A 25,153-nucleotide genomic window follows, 5' to 3' on the forward strand; every position below is an offset into this window, starting at 1 on the left:
CAGTATGCGTCAAATTTTCACCAAGCCAACAAATTTTTTTTTCATTATCGCGGAGTTTTTCAGTAAAAAATGGGAGATCTTACAGTACAGTAGGTGCTTATCAACGGCTACTGAATGCCTAATGTGCTGAGTGAAGTGTTGCTTCTGCAAAATTATTTAAATTTTATCAGACAAACGTGTGAAGGGAAAATTAAAATTAGGCAAAAAGTGTATGGGAAAAAATAAGGTGAGATTTTTCGATGCATGAAATTGGCCACAAATTTACTCGAATTCGCGTGAAAAATCAGTGTATTTAGATTGGAAAACAATTAAGTACATTTTCAATTAGTAAATACTGTAAAGAAAATAGTAAACGGTAAAGCGGTTATGTTAGAATTTATAAAAAACTATCGCCCGGCACTGCAGAAGGTGATTTGTCAGAAAAAAGGGCGGCTTCTCTCAAAATCTCTCATTTATGAAGCACTTTTTTTTTCAAAGAAAATAACTTAAGTCGTAAGATACAATAGCGAATACTTTTAATTAACACTTCGCACCCAAATATACATACAATTGCACGTAACGCTTTGGCAGTGGGAAGGTTATTTGGCGTCACGGGGTTTTTACTCGAAAATATCGCGAAAATCGAAGTAGCCTCGTAAGAGTCGCCTCTTTTTATTTTTAATTTGAATCCAAAAAACTATAACCTTCTGTTCAAATTCTTCATCAACTTTGCTTGACAATATCACAGAATAAATTGGCACACGTGCTCTTAGGCGCCTTTTCCTGATCATAGAATATTTTGCTAAAATATGCTATGTATGATTAACTATGGGACTTTGAGGCTTTTAATGAATCACAGCTATTGCAATCAAGTGAAAATAATGTGGTCCAAGAGGGGAATGGAAATTACTACTAAAAATAAGACTTAAAACCCAACTCGTTTCAAATTCGAATATCTGACCTTGCAATAATAGGGTAACTGTGGGTAACTGTACCAAATTTCGACCATCTTGCAATTTCGGCCACTACTTTCCTTCGTCAAATTTCCATTGCAAAAAGAAACAAAAAAATCACTTCGACGAATGTGATGATGTAAAAAAAGACTTAGTAAAAAGACCGGAAGGGTAAAGCCCAAAATAGACACAGGGATCGGCTTAGGGATCAGCCCGAAAAATAAGGATTGGTATCGATACACTCAGGGATCAGCCTCAAATTTGGAGGATTAGGCTGAGTTTCTAAATTCATGAGGTCATTGCCGCTCTGTATATGGATAGGGAAGTGAGCGTGTATGATAGCCTGCTGATGCGGTTTTGCGTTAGTGTGCGAGTTTTCAATTCTCGGTTGTTTGCATGCGGGATTCTCCCACATTTTCTTAGTTTTTCGCTAATTTCTTAAGTTTTTTGTGCAAAAATAACATTCAAATTAGTTAAAGCAAGTGATTTCCCAACATACAGTGACGAAAAACCAGGGAAAACAGTTCAAAACATGGTTGAAATCTAGAAAAGAACGAATTATAACCTAACTTTGAAATGTCAAATAGACTCCAATGTTTTATAAGAAGAATGGGGCCCCAATTTATTAAATGGGACTATGAAATTGCAAAAACTTGGTTCTGTGATGCATTTACAAGTGGTCTTCAGTAATTTTTGCTCCAAATTAGTTAAATTTTTCATAGTTTTATCGCAATCAAAATATGCCAAATACTTCCTAATAGCCAACTCCCAGATGGATTTTTTAGAAAGAATGGGGCCTCAGTTATTTAGTAGATCGTGAATAAAGTAAATGCAAGTAAATGAAAAGTAAAGTAAATGCAAGATATAAGATAAGAGAGATAAGATTTTGCCAGGGGTCAGTTCTCCATTTTGGATATTCCGATGCATCCAGGCCACCAATTGGGCCCCTTATGCTTCCCCACTCCTATTCTATCTTATCCCCCGATACGGGTAGCCGCTCCATATCACAGCTCTGTGGGCAATCAGTGCCGCTACTATATCACAGCATCACTTCTCGGTGTGTGTTTGGGATCAGTGACAGCGAATACTTGTATCGACTGAAGTACCACTTTCATGTCAAAACTCGTTTTCATACCAGCCTCTATTGTTTTTAGGCGGTTCACTTTTTTGCCAATATGCACCATTGACATACTACTATTCATTCACTGGACGAATTCGAAGCCGATATGGCATGAGAAATCTTTTTTCTGCTGCCGCTCAGCTCCGAACCCACGACCTCGCAGTCACAGAGCCACTGCTCTATCCACTGACCCACTCGAGGCGCTAAATGCAAGATATAACTATGAAAAGATTTTTAGTGATTTCGACCAAGAAACTAGTGTTTTGTTTTTTTTTTTTTTTTGTAAATTTGTCGAATTTTCAATACATCAATAACTTCCGGAAAAGTAACTGTCGGATGGTTTTTGCTACAAGATTGAGGCCCAGTTGCACAGTGAATCGTGATTAAATATTGGAAAAGTAATCTCTAATATAAGCTTTTACTGATATAGACCAGAAATTTAGTAATTTTTGCAGTTTTAAATAACTCATAATACGTGAAGAACCACCAGATAGCAAACTTCTGAACGATTTTTTCTACCAGAAATGGTGTCCCATAAGAAGTAATTGATCAGTCAATTGTGGGTTAATGTTGAAAAAAAAATTTCTGGACAACTTATGATGCGATGGAAAGATTTTATTGAATTTAACCGAAACCCATTGATTGTTTAAAGTTTTCAGGGCTATAAAGCATCAATAACTCCCGGGTAGTTACTTCCCGGACGGTTAATGCTGCATAAGAATGAAACCTGACATGACTTTTCGATACGTTTGTTTTACCAAAGTTTCACTATGTACTTATATTTTGTATCCTTTACTTTTCTTTTGTAATGACTTATTTGTTCGATAAAAAAAATATATTTAAACTGCAGAAAAAATTTAAACTGCTAATTAAAAAGTCTCCTTTAAAAATTGCTCATTCAAAAGATCTTATTGACAGTGTTATTATTTTACTTTTACAGTTTTTACATGACAATTGTTAATTTTAACTGATATAAATTCTTTAGTTTTAATACTTCAAAAGTTAGGTCGTATAATAAATTTTTCCAAAAAGGGATTTATAAAAAAAATTCAATAAATAATTAAAATATTTTTAATACTTGATTGAAAATTCTGAAGCTGTTCTTTTTGTATAAAGATGCAATTATTCAGCTCTAAATGTAATATTACAAATGGTTATGATATGTAATTCCGTTTTATGTAACTATTTATAATTTTTTGAAGTATAATTTATCGCATTTAGGAATTTGCTATTTGTAAATAGTCTTCTTATTTAAATGTTGGAGAGTACCGTTGACATGGGTGACTTTGACCTCCGGGGATGACTTTGCCCCTTGCTGTTCGGAAGCTTTTCTTTAATTTTAGTACTTAAGGATGGAAGGAAGTTCGTGGTACTGTTGTATAATATTGAGGAGATTTTTAGGGAGCGAAAATAATTGGAGATGATATCAACTCTAGGTCTGGTTTTAGAGTCCGTACTTTATTCTTTGTAATTTTGGTGAGCCCCAAAGAGAGAAAGTGTGGTAAAAATACAATCATCGATTTTGATAAACTAGGATGCAAAAGTGTTTCATAACAGTACAATTGGTAAGGGCGTTGGGCTCTTGAGCGGTGTGACAACCGACTCGACTGTCACAGTTGCGAGTTCGAGTATCGTGAGGTCCAAATGATTGAAGTGTCTGAAGGGACATATTTATACACAGTGTGAACAGAATAAAATATTGTAAACTAAAAAATGTACAAAATGTCTATAAAAACCTGGTACATCAAAATATGTAAAACAAAAAAGTTAAGAATGGTCTTCACCGATCAAATATGTTACATTGGATCTGTGACGAACATCCTAAAGTGCTAAAATAGAAAAGCTTACGAACAGCAGGAGGTAAAGTCACCCGCATCTACGGTATGAACAGACCAAATGACGTAGTATCGTGCGCAGGGTGTGAGACAGACGCGAAAAGGAAAGAGTTGCAAACACTTCAAGATTACTGTAAAAAATCTCAGCTACCATAAACTTATCTGGGTTTAACCCCGTTTTTCAATTAGCATAGCAAGGAATCATATATACCATAAGTTAATTATAGTTCATAGCAACGTTTTTTTTATAGTTCGGGAATACCAATCATTAATCTACCAGAGATGTGGTACATTTTTTCTCAGGATGAAAATTCCACATTGTTAAAAAATGGTCCAATGATTTCTTTTTTTTTCAATTTGCATTGAGAGTTGTGTTGCATTTGGAAACTAGACTTTGTTAGAATTTATCGATGTGGATAATTACGTGCTCATTACTGTAGCGAGTTTTCCCTCAGCAATGTTGGTCACATACTCATACACAGTCTCACAAAATTAGTGACGTTGTGAAAAAAGGAAAAGCCGACGAACGGTGACAGAGTTGAGTCAGAGAATCACGTCTGCATGTGTAGCGCATCGCGTGATAATCACTCTCCCAATTGAGAAAGTATAATGTGCCGCATTGATTTGTAGCCAAATGACAGAGAAAGAGAGTGTATCGGACCATACAGTAAAATTCCTATGGTGACCTTTAGCCTTGTTCTAGTTCAAATGACTCACGGCATTTTTAAACACACAAAAAAACCCACGACAGGAGCATTTATTATAGTTTAAATTTGATACAAATACTCATCCGTTGCTTTCCATCCATGTCAAAAGCTCTCCACTCCAATCGAATAGGTCTGATAAGATATCGCTGACTGTTGTGATTTAATTTATGGCGCGACGATGGAGAAAAAATGTGTGTACTTTTTTTCTCTCGGTAAAGCAAAAACCACTTCATATTCCTCACCATAGTCTACAAAAGTGTTAATTAAAAAAATGCTAAACAAAATGTGAGATGATCACACTCATTCATATTATGATCATATCAAAGAAACACAAAAAAAATCTTCCTAGAAAAAAAATTAGTTGACCTTCAAAGAGATCACTGGTTGTAGTGGAAATTACTAAGAAGTCCATAAAAACCCAAAATAACAAAATGTAAACAAACAATAAGAGCATACAAGAAGCTATAGCAATACCGAATAATACAAGCGAAGTTTGTTCTGAAATTCCTCGACTAATTTGAACTTGGACCAATTGAAATATTAAGAGTATGGTATATGTGTAAATTTGTGGGAGTTTCTAATGGGTAGAGTTATTTCAGTTTCTGATAAAAGAAGTACAAATATGCAGTACAAATTGACGATATTTTTTACGGAATTTTCACAGAATTTTTCTTGCTCTATTAGTCCACAATTTTGTAATACAGACGCACAAAGTTATCTAATATTAAAGCTGTTAGTCGTGGGTACTTTTTATAAATTTATTGACAGTTTACCATAATTTCTTGATATTATTATTTTATACACCTCTTGTTGAGCACAACTCATTCAGTTCATTACGATTAAGTTGTATGTTTCACCTAAAATGTGCTTAGAATAATGCGGCTGCCGCCGTCGTATTGCAATCGACCTCATAGGGAAAACTGCAGAAAAACCGCATCATAGATTGTATATACCATTTATTAGGTGATATTCTTAACAATCTCATTTACTATAATCCTACCAAAATTTCATGTCCTCCTATCGGCCCCAAACTTAGCCAGAGTGTTTCACCGCTTTCTGATCACGAATATATGGATGGCTGAAAAAACTTTCCTGTCCGTTCATCCGGTCCCTTTTTAGAGCTTAATAGCTCCCGGACTAAGAAAGATATCGACTTGCGGTTTTACATATTTGGTGAAAATTGTAACTTTGAAGCCCCCCTTTTTTGTTTTCTCTATAGCTGCGCCCCTATCGCATAGATCCACTTCAAATATTAGTATGTTATAGCTGGGCCTTAGAGCTTTCGATCAGTACCAAACTTAAGGGCCCCTGACCCATCTGACCCGGGCTATAATAGTCAAAATAAATTTCTTAAAATGGCTATACAGTAGACTCTCGCTCAATCGGGCGCAAAATGTTGTTGACAATTTTCACATTTAATTTTAAAGCAAAATTATTTAAATTCGCTGTAGTTGTATTCCTCTTGTTGTATCGTGATTTTTTATATTTGAGCGGTTTTTGTGGAATTTACAATGATTTTGATGACCAATTCTCTCGATAATTTGGATGACATTTTGCCCCATGTGCCCGATTGAGAGAAATTCTGCTGTAACTCCGGTTCTAATTGCCAGAATTTAAAAAGTGAAGGCGTTTTGAAAGCTCTAATGAAATTCCACTTCCCTTGTGACATCCAAAGTTCGTAAAACCACCACTAAGGGCGTTAGGGAAGACCGGGGTAGAATTAACCACCAAATGAAATTTTTCATTGAGTATATAATTTGTACAAAAAATGTTAATATGCTGCTGATAAATATTTTAATGAATAAGGGAAGAGCACCAGCGATCGGCAGTGTTCCTCGGATCGTCAGGTTATTACCATATTGCTGTACCAATTCAAATGACTTTTTGAAAATTATTCGCTACTTTTTACCATTTAGCTGTCACAAAAATTCAGTGCATTGATTCAGATTTAATTTATAAAACCAATTTACCGTGAGACACCTGATTAAATTCGTGACGATCCGCGGTACAGAGTACATAGTTGCAATTACATCTATTTTTTATTAATTTAATGTAAAAATTTAAAACTCAAATGCACGGATATAGTTAAATGGATCACTAATATATTGATTAGCATACACAAAAATGACATATAGTATTTTGAGGCTTATATTTTCAACTAAATATCGAGCATATCTCTTAACATTCCGATCCGGGGTGCTCTTCCCTTAGTTAGGAATGTATATATTTAGAATAGAGTGGTTTCCTCAATATGCCTTCGAAATCGAAGGCACACTATTAGTTATCACTATCTAATACTATACGTGGATAATTCTGCGCCGGTCTCCCCTATTATGGAAAACAAAATTTTTCACGTGGCGCTGTGATAGCGTTATTTCAAATTCAAACTAATTTTTTCAAAAACGCCATTGAGCAAGTTGATCAAATTTTCATTGTTCAATTTTTTTTTGTTGTAGTCTAATATAGAAAATTTCCAAAAAGTGGCGTTGGTTCTCCATGGTTATAACGAAACCGGAGATATGAAGGGTTAAAATTCATGAAATTCAAAATGTCTTATCTCCTGTTCTCTTTAAGCGAATTTGACGAGTAAGGGCGTAAATGAAAGGTCCCTCAAAGCGCTACAACTTTATAGAACATTTTAACTTCGTAGGACCAACACTAGAAGCGCCACAGTTGAAAAACTAATTTTTATGTTACATAAACTTAATTATCTCGACTCTTGCTCAATTGATTTTAATGATTACATAATTTTTTGCTCAGATTATGCCATATGTCCGATTTTTCAATTCTGTAAATATTATTTTTTCACAATAATGCTGCGAAAGTACGTGGGTGTTGATATGACCGCTTTTGCTCGATTACTTTATTTCAAATAAGGTTTAAAAGAAAATTCTTACAAAATTCCTTTGATATTATTATAGTTCTTCATATGTACAAAATGCCCGCTGTAGTCAAAAAACGTGTTTCATTACAAATAAATTGAATTACCTCGACTACCGAGCAACCGATAAGATCAAGATTTGGGTCTAAATTATAGAAGAGATTCTGGTCTTATTTCCAAATAGAATCACATCTACAATAAACTGATCTAAGTTTATCTGTCCATTTTAACCAGTTAACTCCAAAAACTAAAAAAAAAGACTTTCTATAATAATCTAACTAAATTTTAGCATAATTTTGCTATATTTTTTGTACATTAAGTTGTAATATCGTCGGCCCCTAAAGCTCAATTTTTTATAATAAAGAAATATTTAGTGGGTTGTTTGTATTTAATGTTGTCTTTTATTTGTAATTAAAAGTCTTCTATTATCGATAATTACGATTTATTGATTTTGTTACCAGTCATAAGGCATTTCACTATAAATAACACAATCATAAAGTTTACACAATGATTCAGAGTTCAAGTATTGCCTTGAAAATAATAATCTTAAAAAATAAGACTTTAAAGACAAAACAATACTCCATAATGAATGATTGATAATAATAGAAAATAGTTGTATTAGATTGTAAAGAACTTCATATAACATTAACTATAATAAATATTAATACATTCACATAAGATATCTCTATTAACAGTAGTGTGAAAAAGTAAAATTCTTGCAATTTCCACAATCAGTCAAGGAGAAAGTGCATTTCTATCTTTACAACGGTATACAAATAGCTTTTACTACCATCTTCTCTTTCGTATACTACATTCGACTGAGTGGTTTCTTTCTTGTCCCTAATTAGAATGTGGCCCATTGTTAGGAACAATAGCCACCATTTTCATTCATAAACGCCCATTATATTCAAAAAGTTGCAAAATATAATTGAATAATTTTGTAAAAAAAAATATTTTCAACGTTGGATGTTATTGAAAATTAATCATACCAAAAAATGTGTTAATGAAATCATTCAACTAATGAATTATCGTTCAAATTACTGTTACCACGCAGATATGAAATTCACGAGGGGTTCATAGAATTTAAGAAGAAACTCCTCTTATAGTGAATATGTTGCTTTTTATAGCGAAATTAGTCATTTGGAACGTTATCATCTCAAAGCTATTGACACAAATTTCAGAGTGTTGTGTGTCTAGAAATTTTATCTGCATTCTAATCAAAATTTTCTTACATTCTTCTAAATTGATAAGGCGCGAGAAACGGCAAGAGTATCTGGAGAGAAGTATTATTTTGATAAAGAATCACTGTTACTTGAAGCGCCAAGCGCTAGATAAACATGATTCATTTTTTATCAATTAAACTTTATAGGACGATTGAAAATGTTGATTAATGTTGTCACTACGGAGAGGACAATATTCTTTATAGCCACATGACGCTATAATTCCATCGGACTTCCTCCGGTCTTAAAATGAAAAAAAAATCATGACTTTGTCAATGGTTTTGCACGTATTTCTCTCTAATTGCCTTTACACCTTAAAAGAAATTTACATTAAAATTCAGAAATTTGAATCAAAGACTATTTACATCAAATGCTATATTTTGATGAAAATTTATCCCATATAAGCCATAAAATAAAATTGTCCCAGTTTTGATCATATTGACACCTACAGAGAAACACCAACAGAAGAATCTCTATTAATAACACTAGCTATTACGTTTAGATATTATAGGTACTAACACTCACTTATTCTTTTTCTTGTTGAGATTGCTTCTATTGCAAAGCACGGAACCATAAGAAGCAATAGGTCGAAAGCTGTAAAAAATCTTAACTTTGGAAAACAATAATAGAACACTTCCATAATGAAACTAGCCTTCTTTCAAGCAATATTCTATATTACTATTTTAGCTGAGATTCTTTACAATCTCAGCTTTTGTAGTCCGAGATGAAACTCGACCTCGTCAGATCGGGCTGAAAATTTGCATGTAATATACACTTTTGGGTCTCATACCCGCCAAAAACCGATTTTCGTAACCGTCCGGCCGATTCTATATAGTACAAACACTTCTAGCAAGAGAACTGAAAGAGATTTCGACAAGTGGTTTTCGGCTATGGTTAAATATCGAGTGGACGACATCAGATGGTGATATCAAATCCATCCCCCCCCCCCTAACCGACATTTTGGAAAACCGACAAATTTTGTTTTCTCAATATCTTAGCCCCTATGGCTGTATCGGCAAGTTCCTTTGACCCGTCTTACCGGATTTTATAAAAAATATATATGAAAATGAATTTTCAAATGATCAAAACTCTAGTTTTAATTGACAGAATTTGAAAAATTTTGATGCTTTGGAAAACTACCGTTAAATGCTACAACTCTGTTGACAACCCCCAACTTCATCCGATTCAATTGGAGGTCCGATTGATCGAAAAATCGATTTTTGAAAATCGAGGTCGAATATCTCGTAACTCCCATTTTCAATTTTGATTAAATTTTAGTATCTGGTAGATGAAGTCAAGAGCTTTTCAGCAATGGGTCGCAGTTTACTCTCGTTCTACCCTACCCTAAGCATAAAAGAAAATAACTTTACCAAACCATATCTTCGGTGTTACTATACCGAAATTGATCGAACTCTATCTCTAATTTTTATCAACCGTAATAATAAGTAAGAATTAAGTCCAAATACGTTTTTGGTAGCTGAGATTCTTTACAGACGCGAAGACCTTCTTCATACCCAAATTATCAAGTAAGATCTTACATTGTAAGATATTAAAAAATGGCCATATGACATCTTTGTAAATATTAGCTAACTCCCTTAATTTTACTTTGGGGTCCTTCAACACAATATCATTGATTTTTCGTTGTTTTCTGAAATATTGACATATTTTCGGCGTTCAGATCATTTATGGCCATTTTTGCTTGTAGTGCCACAATGAAAGTCTGAAAACCAAATCATCCTAAATTAATGGTGAAGAGTCTCCAGTTAATAATTATCTAGCTTATATTTGGTGTGAGCTATCGTTTTCTTAAGGAAATAATAATGTTTAATTAAAAAGCTAAACTCAGAATTTTCCATTTAAAAAAATAAACTTAGTTTGCTCAGATGGCTGATTTTGAGATACAGTGCCTGCTTTGTAATCCGGATGATTTGGAGACAATATGACAGATGTCCGCATTGTAATCCGGATGGATTTTTTGAATTTGTTCAACGTCTCAAAAATATAATAGAAGTTTTTTTGTAGAATTAGTAATAAAAGTTTTAAAGAAGATTAAAAAGACATAATTAGTGAATTCTATGCTATTATATTTCATTTATTAAACAAAAACTTCACAAGAAAATTCATTTTCATTGGTGAACAGACATGCATACATAACCTCAAAATTATTTTATAAGTAGGGGGAACTGGGGTAGTAGTAAACAGGGGTAGTTGTAAACAATGTGATTTTTTCATTAATTTTAAGACTCCAGAGGATAAAAGCCATAAGCATTCATAGATACCATGGGGATGTATGTCCACTGATGAATTGGTCAATAAAATCCTAATACTTTAAAAATAAAAATCATTTTTCCCGAAAATGTTGATATTTCGATTATTTTGGTCATTTGGATTTCCACCTGGAAATTAAAAACTGTGCAAAATAATCGAAATGCAGGAATACCAGTTCTTTCCTACATCTTTTAGGATTATATTAATGCATTTACTAAAGAAATTGAGATTCTCATTATTTTAAAAGAATTAATAATTGGTCAAAAAACAGCATTTAGGATAGATGTAAACAGACAATTTCCCCGTAATTGTAGATGTCGCGAGTGTAGAATGAATAACAAAATATTTTGTCTTCTTCTTCTTCACTTTTATTCGTTTGACAGCTGCATCTCATGGTGGGAAATTTTTCGTTGTGTTCAATAAGAAGTCACATGATGTCAAAATATGGAGAAAATCCATTGAAAAATGTCTGTGATTTGCATGCTTTTAGTATTGTATTTTTTCGCTATTTTAATTATTCCTTGTAAAAAGTGTAGTGATTTTTTGAATAATATACAGTCTTTATATATCTCTTAAGTAATTAAAATAATTGAAAGTGGTGCAAAGTTAATTTCAAGGGTGGAAAAAAATGTGTTTACATCCTCCCTAGAAAGTGTTTACTTCTACCCCAGGTATTTTGTGAAAAGAGAAATATGCACAGTAACACAAATTTTATTTTTATGGAAAACTCAATTGTTTTCCAGCATCCGCATTACCCTCGGTGAATTGCCTATACCCAAGGGTAAAACATGGGCTAAAAAATATTTTACAAAAAATCACTGTGTGCTTGGAAAATCACCTCAAATTCGCATCTATTGAAAATGTTTACATGTGCCCCAGTCTCTCCTAGTATGACCACTAAGTTCGAAAAATCGATTATCGAAAACTTATTGTAGAACATGTATCTCGAAAACTAGACTCTTTTCGTACAGAAGTAGATATTGAAAAATTCGAAAATCTATTTGAAGATCCAAAAAAGAGACTTTCTTACTTCTTAATACTTTCACAAGGTGGCGGAAGTTACATCCTGTTCGAATTTCGAAGTGCTCAAGTGTCAAAATGTGACGGTCTTCACATATTGTGAGGAAAAAAACTAAACAACGACCTTTACTGTTCTCGCCCCAGTATTTAATCACTCCATAATCACTGAGTAACTCTTTTGTGAGCTTTTTAGTGTGATATTTGAGAAATTTTCCCCAACTTGTTCGAAAATTTAGTATGAAAATTCGAAGTTGAATTTGAATTCTTCGAACTTCAACGACTTTTTGTGCAAATAGAGTTCCATTTACCTTTCATCCAAGGCACTATTGGAGAATCAAAATCTACTTGTGATCGGGCTCACTATGGCTTTTGATAAAATTTTACAATGTTGTAACCGAGACCAAAACCTTTCCAAAAATAGGTCGCTGCTCTTCCTCGATGTGCCATGAACTGAAATATAAACGATCAAAGCTCAGAAAATTCTGGGGAATTCTATTTCAAAACCGATTTAAAACGAATTTGAATATACAAGGAAAGGCACTTAATTACGAAATATTTCTTCCTATTTTTAAGTACTCTCCCTTCAAACGTTCATACCTTCGAATAATGTGAATTTCTTTTACTTTTCCTAACTGACTCATGACTATAACATAATATCAATAATTGATAGTAAGCTAATTAATATTTAATTGAAATGTGTAAGTCTCTCAGGAAAACTAAAAGAAAATTCACATTATTCGAAGGTATGAATCGTTTGAAAGGAGAGTGCTTTCCCCTATTGCGAAATCAAATTCTAGGGCACAAAAACTATATCCAGAATTCGAACGTTTGAGAAGTATTTTATGCACTTTGTTATCCATTTATTGAATGAATGCTTTACAAGAAAAATAAATTTGTTGCAAATTTCAAATATTTAAAATACGCAAGGCATTTCTCTTTATTCTTCTTTTTTTTTTCATTTTCAACCTACAAATGAAATTTCGCGTAATTCTTTCGTTTCGTGATAAGGTAAAGCCATATCGTTTATCTCTTGGCATTTTACGTAATTGAAAGCATATAGAGGAAAAATGAACATTACACGCACTCCCACACAGATACAACTTTTAAAGGTAAAAACGTATGTAATAAATTTTCATGTTATCAATTCGTTTATTATTTACAATGCGGTTTTATCAGTAAATTCTTTCATGTATTACATTAAAGTATGATCCGCTGAAAGCGAATGGAGTCAATGAGGGAGGGAGAAAGAAATTAATGAATTAGTTTGTGGTGAGAATTGGTACAAAGGTGACTTATGGAGATATTTTCACATTGGATTATTTTGCAGAAATAGAAAGGAGGAGGAAAGAAAAAAAAGAAAGACAACAATTTCAAAATGCTCTTCGCACATTTACGAGATTGAGGAAAGATTAGATTTTTTTTTAAACAAAGTTGAAGCAGAGGCAACAACAGTGCTAAGTAGTTGGTTCTACCGTAGGCGCATACGATTAAAAGAAAAAAACAAAAATTAAGATAAATATTGCACAAGTTCAGAGAAGAAGGATCTAGATAGGGATAAGAAGTATCTAGAATTGGATTTTGCGTGATTAAGTGAGTAAAAATTGAGGAGGAGGGGAGGACACAAGAAGGAAAGTGCATTGATTTGTGAAGAGAAAGACTATCATGAGATCGACAGTGAAGCACTTGTTGCACTGTTGCTTATTACTCGTGATAATTGCTGCCTTTGAAGTGTACTCTGGTGCGATACGTCTCGATGAGAATTCTTTTATAACAATTGATCCACGTGAAGAATATGGGGATATTTGGTGTGTAGCACTGTACTTCTTGCGCCTTCTAACACTCCTGACACTACCACAAGTGTTTTTCAACTTTTGCGGTCTCATTTTCTACAATGCCTTCCCGGATAAAGTTGTACTTAAGGGATCACCACTATTGGCACCATTTATTTGCATACGGGTCGTGACACGTGGTGATTTCCCAGATTTAGTTAAGACAAATGTCATGAGAAATATGAACCTATGCCTGGATACAGGTCTGGAAAATTTTCTCATTGAAGTGGTTACAGATAAACCACTAAATCTGCCGAAACACCGAAGAATACGGGAAATTGTTGTGCCAAAGGCATATAAGACAAAAAGTGGAGCTCTCTTCAAATCACGTGCACTGCAGTATTGTTTAGAGGATTCTGTGAATGTACTAAACAACAATGATTGGATTGTTCATTTGGATGAGGAGACACTTCTTACGGAAAACAGTATTCGTGGCATTACAAATTTTGTATTGGATGGAAAATATCCCTTCGGTCAAGGCCTTATAACCTATGCCAATGAAAATGTTGTTAATTGGCTAACAACACTAGCTGACAGTTTTCGTGTGAGTGATGATATGGGAAAATTACGTTTTCAATTTAAATTTTTCCACAAGCCCCTCTTCAGTTGGAAAGGAAGCTACGTCGTGAGTCAGGTGAGTTATTTTTACAAAATTACTTTTTACAGACATATTTTTTTTGTCTCCTTCCCAATTTTTTTTTTCGTAGTGGTGCAAATAAGTAAAATAAATTTCAAATGGCTTGTAAATGAAAGATCAAGGTTTCCAAAAACTGTGACGAATTTGTATGTTTCAATTGTGACAAAATTCTGGGTATATATACAGCATAAAAATTAGAGTCATATAGAGAAAAGATATGGCAAAGCGTCCCAGCTTTGCGAAATGCTCGAACTCTCGGGAAAGTCCTCTTCGTTAGCATATTTTTTGTACGCACATAGGGTTACTGAAGATTTAATCGTGTTTATAGACAATGAGAAAGCCATTAAGAAATTATTTAACCCATTCCTTACCATGGTATTATACATCATACGCAAACTGAGTGATTTTAGATGATTTATTCTTGGGTAATTGTTATCTAAATTGCTGTAGGGAATGAATTTTTAGCTACTTTAGTCCTTCAATTAATTTGGAAATACATTTTGTTGTTCTTTTCTCGCTTTGTGGAAAGTCATGCAAAATTATTTGCACAAAATGGCGGATGAAAAATTTGGCATCCTGTCGAATTTGTTCAAATTGGCCTTCAGTCTCTTTCCTAATTTGAATTCCGGTTGCCAATTTGTGTTCTTGGATAGTTACTCTATCTAAATCAATGAAGTTTGCAAAGAATTAATGTAAAGAATTTAAATTCAGTGACCGTTAAGACGTGTCTTTGACAGAGACTCCCCGCGCCCCCATAATAGATAAAAATTCTTTCTTTTTAAAAAAAAGTGCGAAAAACAATTTTATCATTAATTTTTAAAACAGAGCTATTACCGTTACTTTCCCAATCCATCACCGGTAGTGACCGATGCAGTCGGATTCAGAATTTCAATACCTTTCCAAAAAATCCAAATTTAACCAATTCGGTTGAAAAATGAGACTTCCAAAGAAGTTGAACTTTGACCTTCAATAATTCAAAATGGCGAATTTTCCGGTCATAGATATGTTTGGACGAAATGTTCGCCAGGACTAGTTCTAAGACATATCCAAAAATCATTGAAAAAGCTTGGGCCAATTTTTTGTATAATTGGAAAAACCTCATTTTTGACCAATTTTTGAGGGATAGGGAACGTATGAAAGGGGAGGGGGAAAAGTAAAGAGGTTGGGCACGAGATAATGTCATTTGAGGAAAAGCCACCGAAGACCGGAAGTCGATATCTCTTACCGTTTAAGCTCCAGAACAGTGCAAAGTTGAAAAAAAGTCGATTATATAACTGCTCTCTCTTTGAGTTCGAGCAGTAAAATTTATATGTGTAGGAAATCACCTCTGAAATGATCAATGTGAGTAGTGTAACAAATTTTCACAGTTGTAAGAAATACATTTAAGACATACAAAAAAAACTATCAAGAACATTCCCATACCACACAAAATAGGTCACATACGTGAGCAATAAAAAAAGGGTCACATAAATTGGATAGAATAGTCATTTTGGGCTTGTATCTTATATTTCATCACAAAATTTTATCGATCGACAAACCCGTAAAATAATGATCCCTCGTGATTGCGAAAGTGAGTTACAGCAATATGAACAACATAACTAAAGAAAAGCCTAAAATATTGATATAGATAAAATGAATCCCAGAAGTTTTGATAAACAACTCTCGTATCGCATTTTGTCAATCACAAAAAAAAAGTTGGGCCAGAAATTGTCATTTATCAGAACATAATGTGTGCACGGTGTTATGAGTTTATTCTTGTGACAATGATTCAAGTGATTCTCAAAAATATATAATTATTTAATGTCTAAAGTCATTGTAATGGAAAAAGAATAAAAAGTCGTAATGATGATGATGAAGGAATACCATTTAGGAGAGAACACGGCAAATTGAACACGGGGTACAAAGAAAAGTGGGGTTTTTAATAAATAAAATCGTAGTGGTCAGGTATCCTAATTTTGTAGATTAATAAGCTTCTTTTATTTTAAAGCGATTTCTGAATCATAGATGATTCGATTCGATTTATAAATCAGTCAAAAATCCATTAAAAATCCTTTATGAGTAATACAATAGCATTTTGGATAAAAATAATTTATCGGTTCGTAACCGGTACATAACCGGTTCAAACCGATTCAGGCTTGTCAGAAATTCCAAGACCTTTCCAACGAGTCTAAACATGATTCCATGCGATTGAGACATACGTTCTCTAGACGCTTTTTAATCTTTGACCCTGAAAAACCATTATCAGAGGAATAATTCATCGATATAGCCACTGAAGAAAAACCGAAAAGTGTCAAAAGCTCTGAAAAAGAGGTAGTTTTTTTTAACTTAGGTTGAAAACTCTTCAAACCGTGTTGCCGCAACCAGACTGAATTTTTCCCCTGAAAACATCATCCCTAAAAAGGGGTAGAAAAGCGTCCAGGCGTTCCAGGCCTTGCGAAGTGCTTGAACTCGTGACTTAAATGATATACCTCAAACATATTTTTGCATCATTTTCCGTTCACCGGTTCTCAAGCAATTTCAACCGATACATAAATCACTCAAAACATTGTCCAAAATAACTTGGGAACATCGTGGTTAAGTGTGTAGAAGAGTGCTGGATCTATGGCGCAGAGATCTCTGATTGGTGGCTGAAGAAAAATTGGTTCAACTGGATACATAACTTTATGTTGCACAAATTAAAGCACTGCCAGTAGCCTCTTTATCCAGTGATGGTTTGTGTTTAAACTAAGAACACTACAAAAACCCGACTTCGGCCGGCAATACTCTGCCCCTCCTTTACTTCGTACTCGACAGGAGCAATCTTCTATACTGTATAATTTCTGCATCTGAACTCTTCTACCCTAGTATAAAACATCCAGAAGTCATATCTGCTGAGCATGCGTTACTGTTCTAGCTTCACCGTACAACGTCAACATGGTTAAAACTGATCCTATGTTCATTGAAGATGACCTTTCGATCTTCGATGAATACTTTCTGTATACTACTACATGCAAGCTGTTGACCAGCTGCCGGCCATGTTCCACGCAACTGTGTCTGTACTTATCCTTGGTATCATAGCCTTCGTAGAAACGTTTCATAACCTTGTAACCCTTGGGTGTAATCAAAGGCAGAACTGCCTACTTACGAGTGCAGTGCGACAAAATAAATAAAAAAATAAAACATAGGAGTACCTAATATATTTAATTAAGTTGCGGATAAAAATTACTTGTAGATTATGGACCGGATCAGAACCTATTGGAACCAGTTCTGTTTTATCGGAAATTCCAAGACCATGCCAAGGAGCCCAAACATGTCCCCATTCGATTGAGAAATACGTTCTCTAGAGTCTTCGTAACCTTTGACCTTGAAAAACCATTATTAGAAAAAAATCAACTGTTGTGGAAAAGCCAAGGTTGATAAATAGAATATGTGGGAATCGGAGTTCGTCTGGGGATTTGGAGTTACTCTAGAAAAACATCAACTCTTTCCAGAGCTTTCGGCTCAGTCTCCAAAAGCCTTCATCAGTGGTCGTGTCTAAATAGGAATTTCCAGAGTTTTGTAAACATTTCTCGTATGATGGTCATTGACATAGCAATACAGAGTATGTGGGAGAAATTTTTAATAAACAGATAACAATTAATTTTCTTTTAACAATTTTGGCAACACTTTTTCAATTTCTTCTGGGCCTTTGGGTTTCTGGTGTGTCTCCTACGCATTGCAAAAGCAAAATACAAATAGCTGCAACGGTATTTTCGTCTACAATTGAGAGTAATTTTTGTCAAGAAAGAGAATAATGAGGGAAAAATTAAGATTTGTTTAATGCTTCTTAATTCGACTTATGGGGATCCTTCGAAAGTCCTAAGCTGCTATTTCTAACCGTTTGGCTTCTAGATCTGTCAATTTCCTGTCAGATGACAAACAAACAGCCTACCTTCATTTCTCAAAAAAAAAACAGTTTATTCACGAAGATATGTTTAGAAAATTGGTCCTCGGGTTGTGGAAGAAGGAAATTTTGGGCTACACAGAAAAACAAATATTCCGTAAAATTGTTTGTATATGTTTGTGAGTTTCCCCTAGACACTTACGAAATGAACAAAAATCATATAACCCACAAAAAGCTAGTAAATGTTATATTTTTTCACGAACACTATTGGTAACATGATCAATTGACGAGTATGTTTTGTTTTTTTACAAACATTTGTTCGTACATTTTTGTTTGTCTGACAAAACTTTACGAACCAAAGACAAAATTGTACGTACATTTTTTTGTGTCTTATGAACATTAACGAAGAAATGTTTGTAAAAGAAAAAATGCTCGTCTACTGATCATGCTACGAATAATGTTTGTGATAAAAGTACAAGCATTTTAGAACTTTTTAGTGAATTATATACGATTTACGAGCATTTCGTAAGTCCCCAGTGGAAATTCACAAAAATAACTTAACGATTTTTTTTGTGTATCAAAAACTGGCAGGATTAATTGTATATTCAGCTCTCTCGGTGGAATTCGAGCAGTGAACTTATGATTTATCGAATTTCCTATAGAAAATAAAAAAAATGTCAAAATGGGAATACAGTTTTATAAACCTCGATAAACGATATTCGCGATATTTAAAGTCAATATTTACATGTTTATCATGTGGCACAAACCATTCTGGTTGTTTGATTGGTTTAATAAACACAGAAGCGTACTCAAGAGCATTGTAACAGGTTGAATGTCTCTGATAGAATAACAATCTTTCGATGAAAATTGCATTGGATACCCTTTGTCTTAAAATACGAAAACAGTCTCATTTTTTCGGATTTTTACAACCTCTCATAAGCATAAATAGACACAAATTACGTTAAGAATTCTTATTAAAAGAATTATTAATTTTCGGCCACAAGTCATAAAGATTTTTCATAAAGTCAATACCTTCCTTTAAATAAATTCGGGCGAACTCTGCAAAGTTGAAAGTAAAAAATTAACACCTGATTTGTATCCATTCTTCCCTATTTCTCAACTTCTTTATTCTAATTGAATTGTTTCCTGGCAGCAATTAACAGCAAAGGTTTTTCAGGCTTTTCATGAAAGTAAATTGTGTACAATAATTATATTATTGCTTCCTATTATAAATTACTCATGAACAACAAATAAGATATAAAAATTCCGGGAATTTTTTATAATCAGTTACATTTTTTTTATCGCTCTAACTCTGCGCAGAGAGAGCGACATCTAAAATCACTCGATTTTATTACCACATGGAATTAACACTTTCCTCCCCATGGGATTTTTTGGTATATCTTTGCAAGTCAGACGACTTACGAAAAATCAAATCATGTTAGCAATCCGACTTAGGGGTAGAACTCGGGACCAAAAGTTTGAAATATTCATAGTGTCGTCATTAATTCCAAAAATATGGTGTTTTTAAGAATATCTAGAAAATTAGTTTTACGATGTTCTATAATTTATTGCCGCATCACTTTTAAGACTTTAAGGCATTATTAGGATTTTTTAAAAGCTTAAAAAAAAGGAAATTTTAAAAGCAGTCTATCATCTTTGTTTTTTTTTTTCTAAAATTAATCTTAATACGTTTAAAAATGAATAAATCTGTAGAGATAAATTTGACTGTAATTTTGGACACCTTGTTTGTAATTTTGGACACTTTGCTTGTAATTTAGGACAGCTATTCCCCCTCAATAGGATGCTAATTGTTGTTCATTTTAAGAACTTAACTTACCAAGTCTTCTTCCCGTTTAAGAGAAGGAACCGTTTGTGATCAGCCTGAGTCTATTTGGGCCATAACACACCTTTCTTATTCAAGACAGATAAAGAACAATGGGCAAAAGTGGTCTATGGTGCGACCACTAATGAGACCTATATCATTGAATAGGTCATGGTATAGGTAACAACTTTTGTTCCGGGACCAAAGTTCTAAACCATGGGGGAAAAGTTCTAGAGCAAAAAACTATTTTCGTAGAAGAAAAATAATCTCTTATATGAAATGTGCGCACTTATACTGTCTTTTTTTTTAAGAGGAAGTGTTCCGGATAGGAACATGCTTTTTCTTCAATATATGAGAAATTACAATACGAGAAAAAATGATAAAGTTTAGGCTTAGATTTTTTGCACTATAATTGATCCAAATTAGAAATTGTCCGTCTCATCAAGCAGATATATAATCCAAATATGCTTTAAGATAGTTTCAACCCTTAACGATCATTAGTCTACTTAATAATCATGCCAATCCTTGGGCATAACATTCAGATACAGAACTTCTCATTAAATACTAAATTGCATATTTTTAGGGATAGTTTTTATCATAAATTTCCGTAGTTTACGATTAAAATAGAATTTCTCACAATCTTTTTTCTTTTTTTTTCTCTTCTTTCTTTTATTTTTCCCTGCCACGCAATTGTAAGAGGATTGTAGCCTATTTCGTAGTTTTTCAATAAACTTAAACTTAAATTGTACTAAAGTCAATTATCACTTTCTAAAGGATTCATCCTTCAAATCAATATATTTCAGGATATATTTAAGAAATTCATTTTTATATGAGAATTCACCCAGTGAATGACCGACCTACTCAACGTGCGTCATTGGGTGAAGAAGACAGAAAAGAAAAATGCAATTCTGCATATCAGGCATATATTCAAATATAAGAACTTAGCAATTTTCATCTATATTGTAAACAATGCTCAATAGTGGGAGACCACAAATTTGTATAAAAACCCAACATTTTTGTAAATAAATTCAGATTTCGCAGTACCAGGGAACCAAGCATTTCTTTTCGGCATTTAATTGCCTTTGTCTATTCTGCGATTTCTCAGGACCACTTTGGCCAAGTCCAGCGGCACTCCAGTGCCTTCCACTTCAGCAGCCAAAGAGTCTGGCTTTGTCTTTAGCGGCATCTAAAGTGCCTTTCTCTCAGCAGCCAGACACTCGGCTCTGTTGCCTGGACTCAGCGGCTTTACATAAAGCCTAAGAACCTAAATTGGCAACATCTTCTGGCTTTGTTCGTCGGCATTGAGATTGCCTACTTTCAGCAGCCAGAAGAGGCTCCGCTGCCTACCACTGCGGCTTTAAATAGCCTATCTTAAGTGGCAGCTCAGACTTTGAGGAATTGAAGATATTTTCTCTTTTTTCCTTTTTTTATTTTTTCAGCTTTCTCTCTTTTCTCAGAGAGGAGTTATAGTCAAAAAAAAGTCCTTATTTTGTATGGGGACTGCTAGAAGGAGGGGTGTGGGGAAACGTATATATACACAATTAAAGAGCCTTCCATTACCCTTGATCCTATGCCAAGTTTCTAATTTCTACTTCTTTTCACAAAGGAGTTGTAGTGGAAAAAATCATTATTTTGTATAGTGGTTCCAAGAAGGAATGGAGGGGGAGGAGCCTATATACATGGTCAAAAAACCTTTCATAAACCTTGATTCCATACCAAGTTTCAGCTTTCTACTTCTTCTCAGAGGAAAGTCATAATGAAAAATGTCCTCATTTTGTATGGGGGCTACTGGAAGGAGGGGTGGGGGGGTGGGAGTAGTATCCATGGATAAATAGCTTAAGTCATACATTGACTTCTTACCGAATTTCATTAAGATCCCTTTAGCTGATGTTGAGTAATTCGATGTCAAAATAATATTTTTTCGAAAGGATAAAGGCGTTTTTACAAGGATTCCCGGCGAATATCGTCCTGGGTCTTGGTAGTTTTTCATCCTACACCATTACCTAATGCACCTAGTCTCATCTGTGGTCGCCACATAGACCAACTCCCATACATTTTTGCCCAATGTCCTTTAAATTACCGAGCATTTCGCAAAGCTATAACACTTTGACCCTCCCTTGTTAAGAGTTTTATGTGAACTTGGTCATTTTTTGTGCAATATTTCATTTAAAAATTGATATCAAATTATTTAGGGGGATAAGCTGTTATCAACCACTCAAGAAGTATCCGGTTTTGCGAACGGAAATCATGTGTGGGCTAATCTTGGGAATGATGACCAGAATTTTAAAATTATTGCACCATTTTTTTTTTATTCGAGATTACCGTCCTCCAAAAAAGGATATGTAGAATTTATATTGAATAATGGTTTGTGTGATAGGTGGCTGCAGAGAGGGACGTGACTTTCGACAATGGTATCGATGGTTCTGTGGCTGAAGATTGCTATTTTGCAATGCGTGCATTCAGCATGGGATACACATTCAACTTCATCGATGGTGAGATGTATGAGAAGAGTCCTTTTACCCTCATGGATTTTATTCAGCAGCGCAAACGTTGGCTCCAGGGTATTCTGTTGGTGGTGCATTCAAAGGGTGTACCGATGAAATACAAATCTCTCCTGTGTTTGAGTATCTATTCGTGGGTCACGATGCCCCTAGCGGCTTCAAATATCATTTTTGCTGGTCTCTATCCTATTCCATGTCCACAATTTTTTGACTTTCTCTGTGCATTCATTGCATCTGTCAATATCTATATGTATATTTTTGGTGTGATTAAATCCTTTTCGCTGTACCGCTTCGGAATTACAAAGTTTATTTTGTGTGCTGCTGGGGCTATTTGCACAATACCAATTAATGTCGTTATAGAGAATATTGCCGTGATTTGGGGATTAGTGGGCAAAAAGCACAAATTCTATGTGGTCCAAAAAGATATTAGGCCTTTGGTCGCAGTATAAGAGATCAACAAAATAAAAAAATAAAAACCGATATAGTGTAGAAGATTAAGGATGAAAAATAAAGGAAACTTTATTCGTAATGTATATAAAGTTGCAGCCTATGTGGTTTACAAGTGGCCAATTTATTTATTTTTTATTTAAATTGCCACAGATTTATGAGAGAATTGATTTTTTTTTTATTCTTTGTGAATAATTTTGCACCAAATATTTAAAGATAATGTATTAGGGAATAGTTTTTTTTTTGCAATAAGTATTTGTATATTTGTACACACGGTAGAGAAGAAGAAGAAAAAAAACAAGAAAAAGAAAATAAAATACGAGGAAATAAGGATGTATAAAAGTGCTTTTGGGCACTATGATAATGTTAGTATTACGTCAAAAATATATAAGAGAAAAAACAACATCCTTTTTACGCGTAAAACTATAAATGATTTAAATTTAAAAAGAAAAATCGAAAAGACGAATTAGAGAAGCTAAAAAGTACATTTGGATATTTGCCTGAAGTAAAAACAAAAATTGAATTTTGTAAAATATTTTTGAGTTCCTTTTTTTCGAATTATTTCTTAAAAGTTAAAAATTTATTTACTAAATAAAAGTTAAAGTCCGCCCACGAGACAAAATCAAGCTTCCATCCATCACAGTGTTATTTATAAAAATAGTTTATAAAACATTTATTTCGAACTTTCCATTATCATTTTTTTTTTGTATCATATTTTTTTAGATAACATTTTTTTCAATATGGCTCCAGCACACCTTTTAGATCAGTCAAATTTCATGAAATCAAGATTCATTTCTCTTTCTTTCTCAAAAGACTTGCATAAGTCTATCCCACTCTTTCGGTCTCGAAATTGGACTGAACCAAATTTAATTTAGTGTGATGTTTAAAGGAAGAAGAAGAGTGCGAAAGAGTAAGATGGACATATGCTAAACTTTTAAGAAAGAAAGGGATGTGAATTTTGATTATATGAAATTTGACCGATCTAAAAGGTGTGCCAGAGCCATAGTGATCATTTTTGTTTTAGTTTTTTTTTTTTCGAAATGCAAAAGAACTTAATTTTCAAAGCAGAAAAAAATTCTTAAATATATTTTTTTCTATTAGATAAATCTTTTCTACAATAGTTCAGCTTATAATCAAAATATAGTGAATAGAAAAGACAACACACAATGTGCTTAATGCTGAGTTTTTAAATAATAGACAAATATTAAAAAAATATAGTTACTTTTCAAATTGAAACTGCACAAATAATACAAAGCAAAGAAAAAGTTTTTCAGGCTCTAGAAAGGTAAAAAATAAATAAAATTAGTGAATTGCCAATGAGTAGAATCTCTCGGAAGAAATATTTTGAAAAAAATATATATAATTCAAATAGGTTTTAATAGACTCATTAGGAGTTTCGACATTCCCTGATTTGCTGACTAAATATGATTTTTTTATATCAATTAGAATAAACCTTCAATAAAGAAAAAACAAAGATTAGACATGCAAAAGCAACTCTAGGTAGAAATTTTCCCATCAAATTTAGGAAATTCAAATTATTATTAAAAGAAAAAATAATTAAAATACGACTTGGCAGTAGTGTAAATTCGACTATTATTTTTTAAGACTATAATCTTAGGTTTAAAAAAAAAGGAATAACAAAAGAAAATCTAGTCGCGTTTTTATCACTTGAAAGAAATTCTTGTACATATTTTACACAAAAACAAAAAAAAAAGTGGAAGAAGTACAATAGATAATTATATATTGGATTTATTTCTTGAAAAAATAAAAAATGAAGAAAAAATGCATGATGAACAAATATCTGAACAAATAAATAAATTCTATTGAATAAATGCTTGAGTTTAAAGATATTCAAGACAATTTTGATGAAGTGATGGACTATAATTATTAGGCAATTGACAAAGAAAAAACAAGAAGAAAAATAAACTCTCAAAATGAGAGTTGTTTTTTTGATCAAAATTTAAATAGGTTTTCTTACTTAATTGTTGAAAATGTTTACCGAAATGCACTGTAAAAATGTGGAAAATTTTGAAATTGTCATTGAAATAAATGATTATGTGCAGTAAAAAAAA

General features: G+C 33.4%; 1 protein-coding gene across 1 annotated transcript; it reads left to right on the plus strand.

Moving 5' to 3' along the window:
* On the plus strand, nt 1-25,153 carry LOC129808007 (beta-1,4-mannosyltransferase egh). The gene is made up of 3 exons (XM_055857641.1): nt 1-226; nt 13,311-14,446; nt 22,511-25,153. Exons 2-3 carry the CDS (start codon nt 13,646-13,648, stop codon nt 23,081-23,083), a joined length of 1,374 nt encoding a protein of 457 aa, XP_055713616.1. The 5' UTR covers nt 1-226; nt 13,311-13,645; the 3' UTR covers nt 23,084-25,153.

Source organism: Phlebotomus papatasi, chromosome 3 (genome assembly GCF_024763615.1).
Source record: "Phlebotomus papatasi isolate M1 chromosome 3, Ppap_2.1, whole genome shotgun sequence".
In the NCBI taxonomy this organism is placed as follows: domain Eukaryota; kingdom Metazoa; phylum Arthropoda; class Insecta; order Diptera; family Psychodidae; genus Phlebotomus; species Phlebotomus papatasi.

What these genes read in the sequence shown, in the direction of transcription:
- LOC129808007 (XM_055857641.1), top strand. Translation starts at nt 13,646, where the DNA reads ATGAGATCGACAGTGAAGCACTTGTTGCACTGTTGCTTATTACTCGTG. An exon ending in GAAGCTACGTCGTGAGTCAG is followed by an intron (nt 14,447 to 22,510) that starts GTGAGTTATTTT and finishes TTTGTGTGATAG; the next exon opens with GTGGCTGCAGAGAGGGACGT.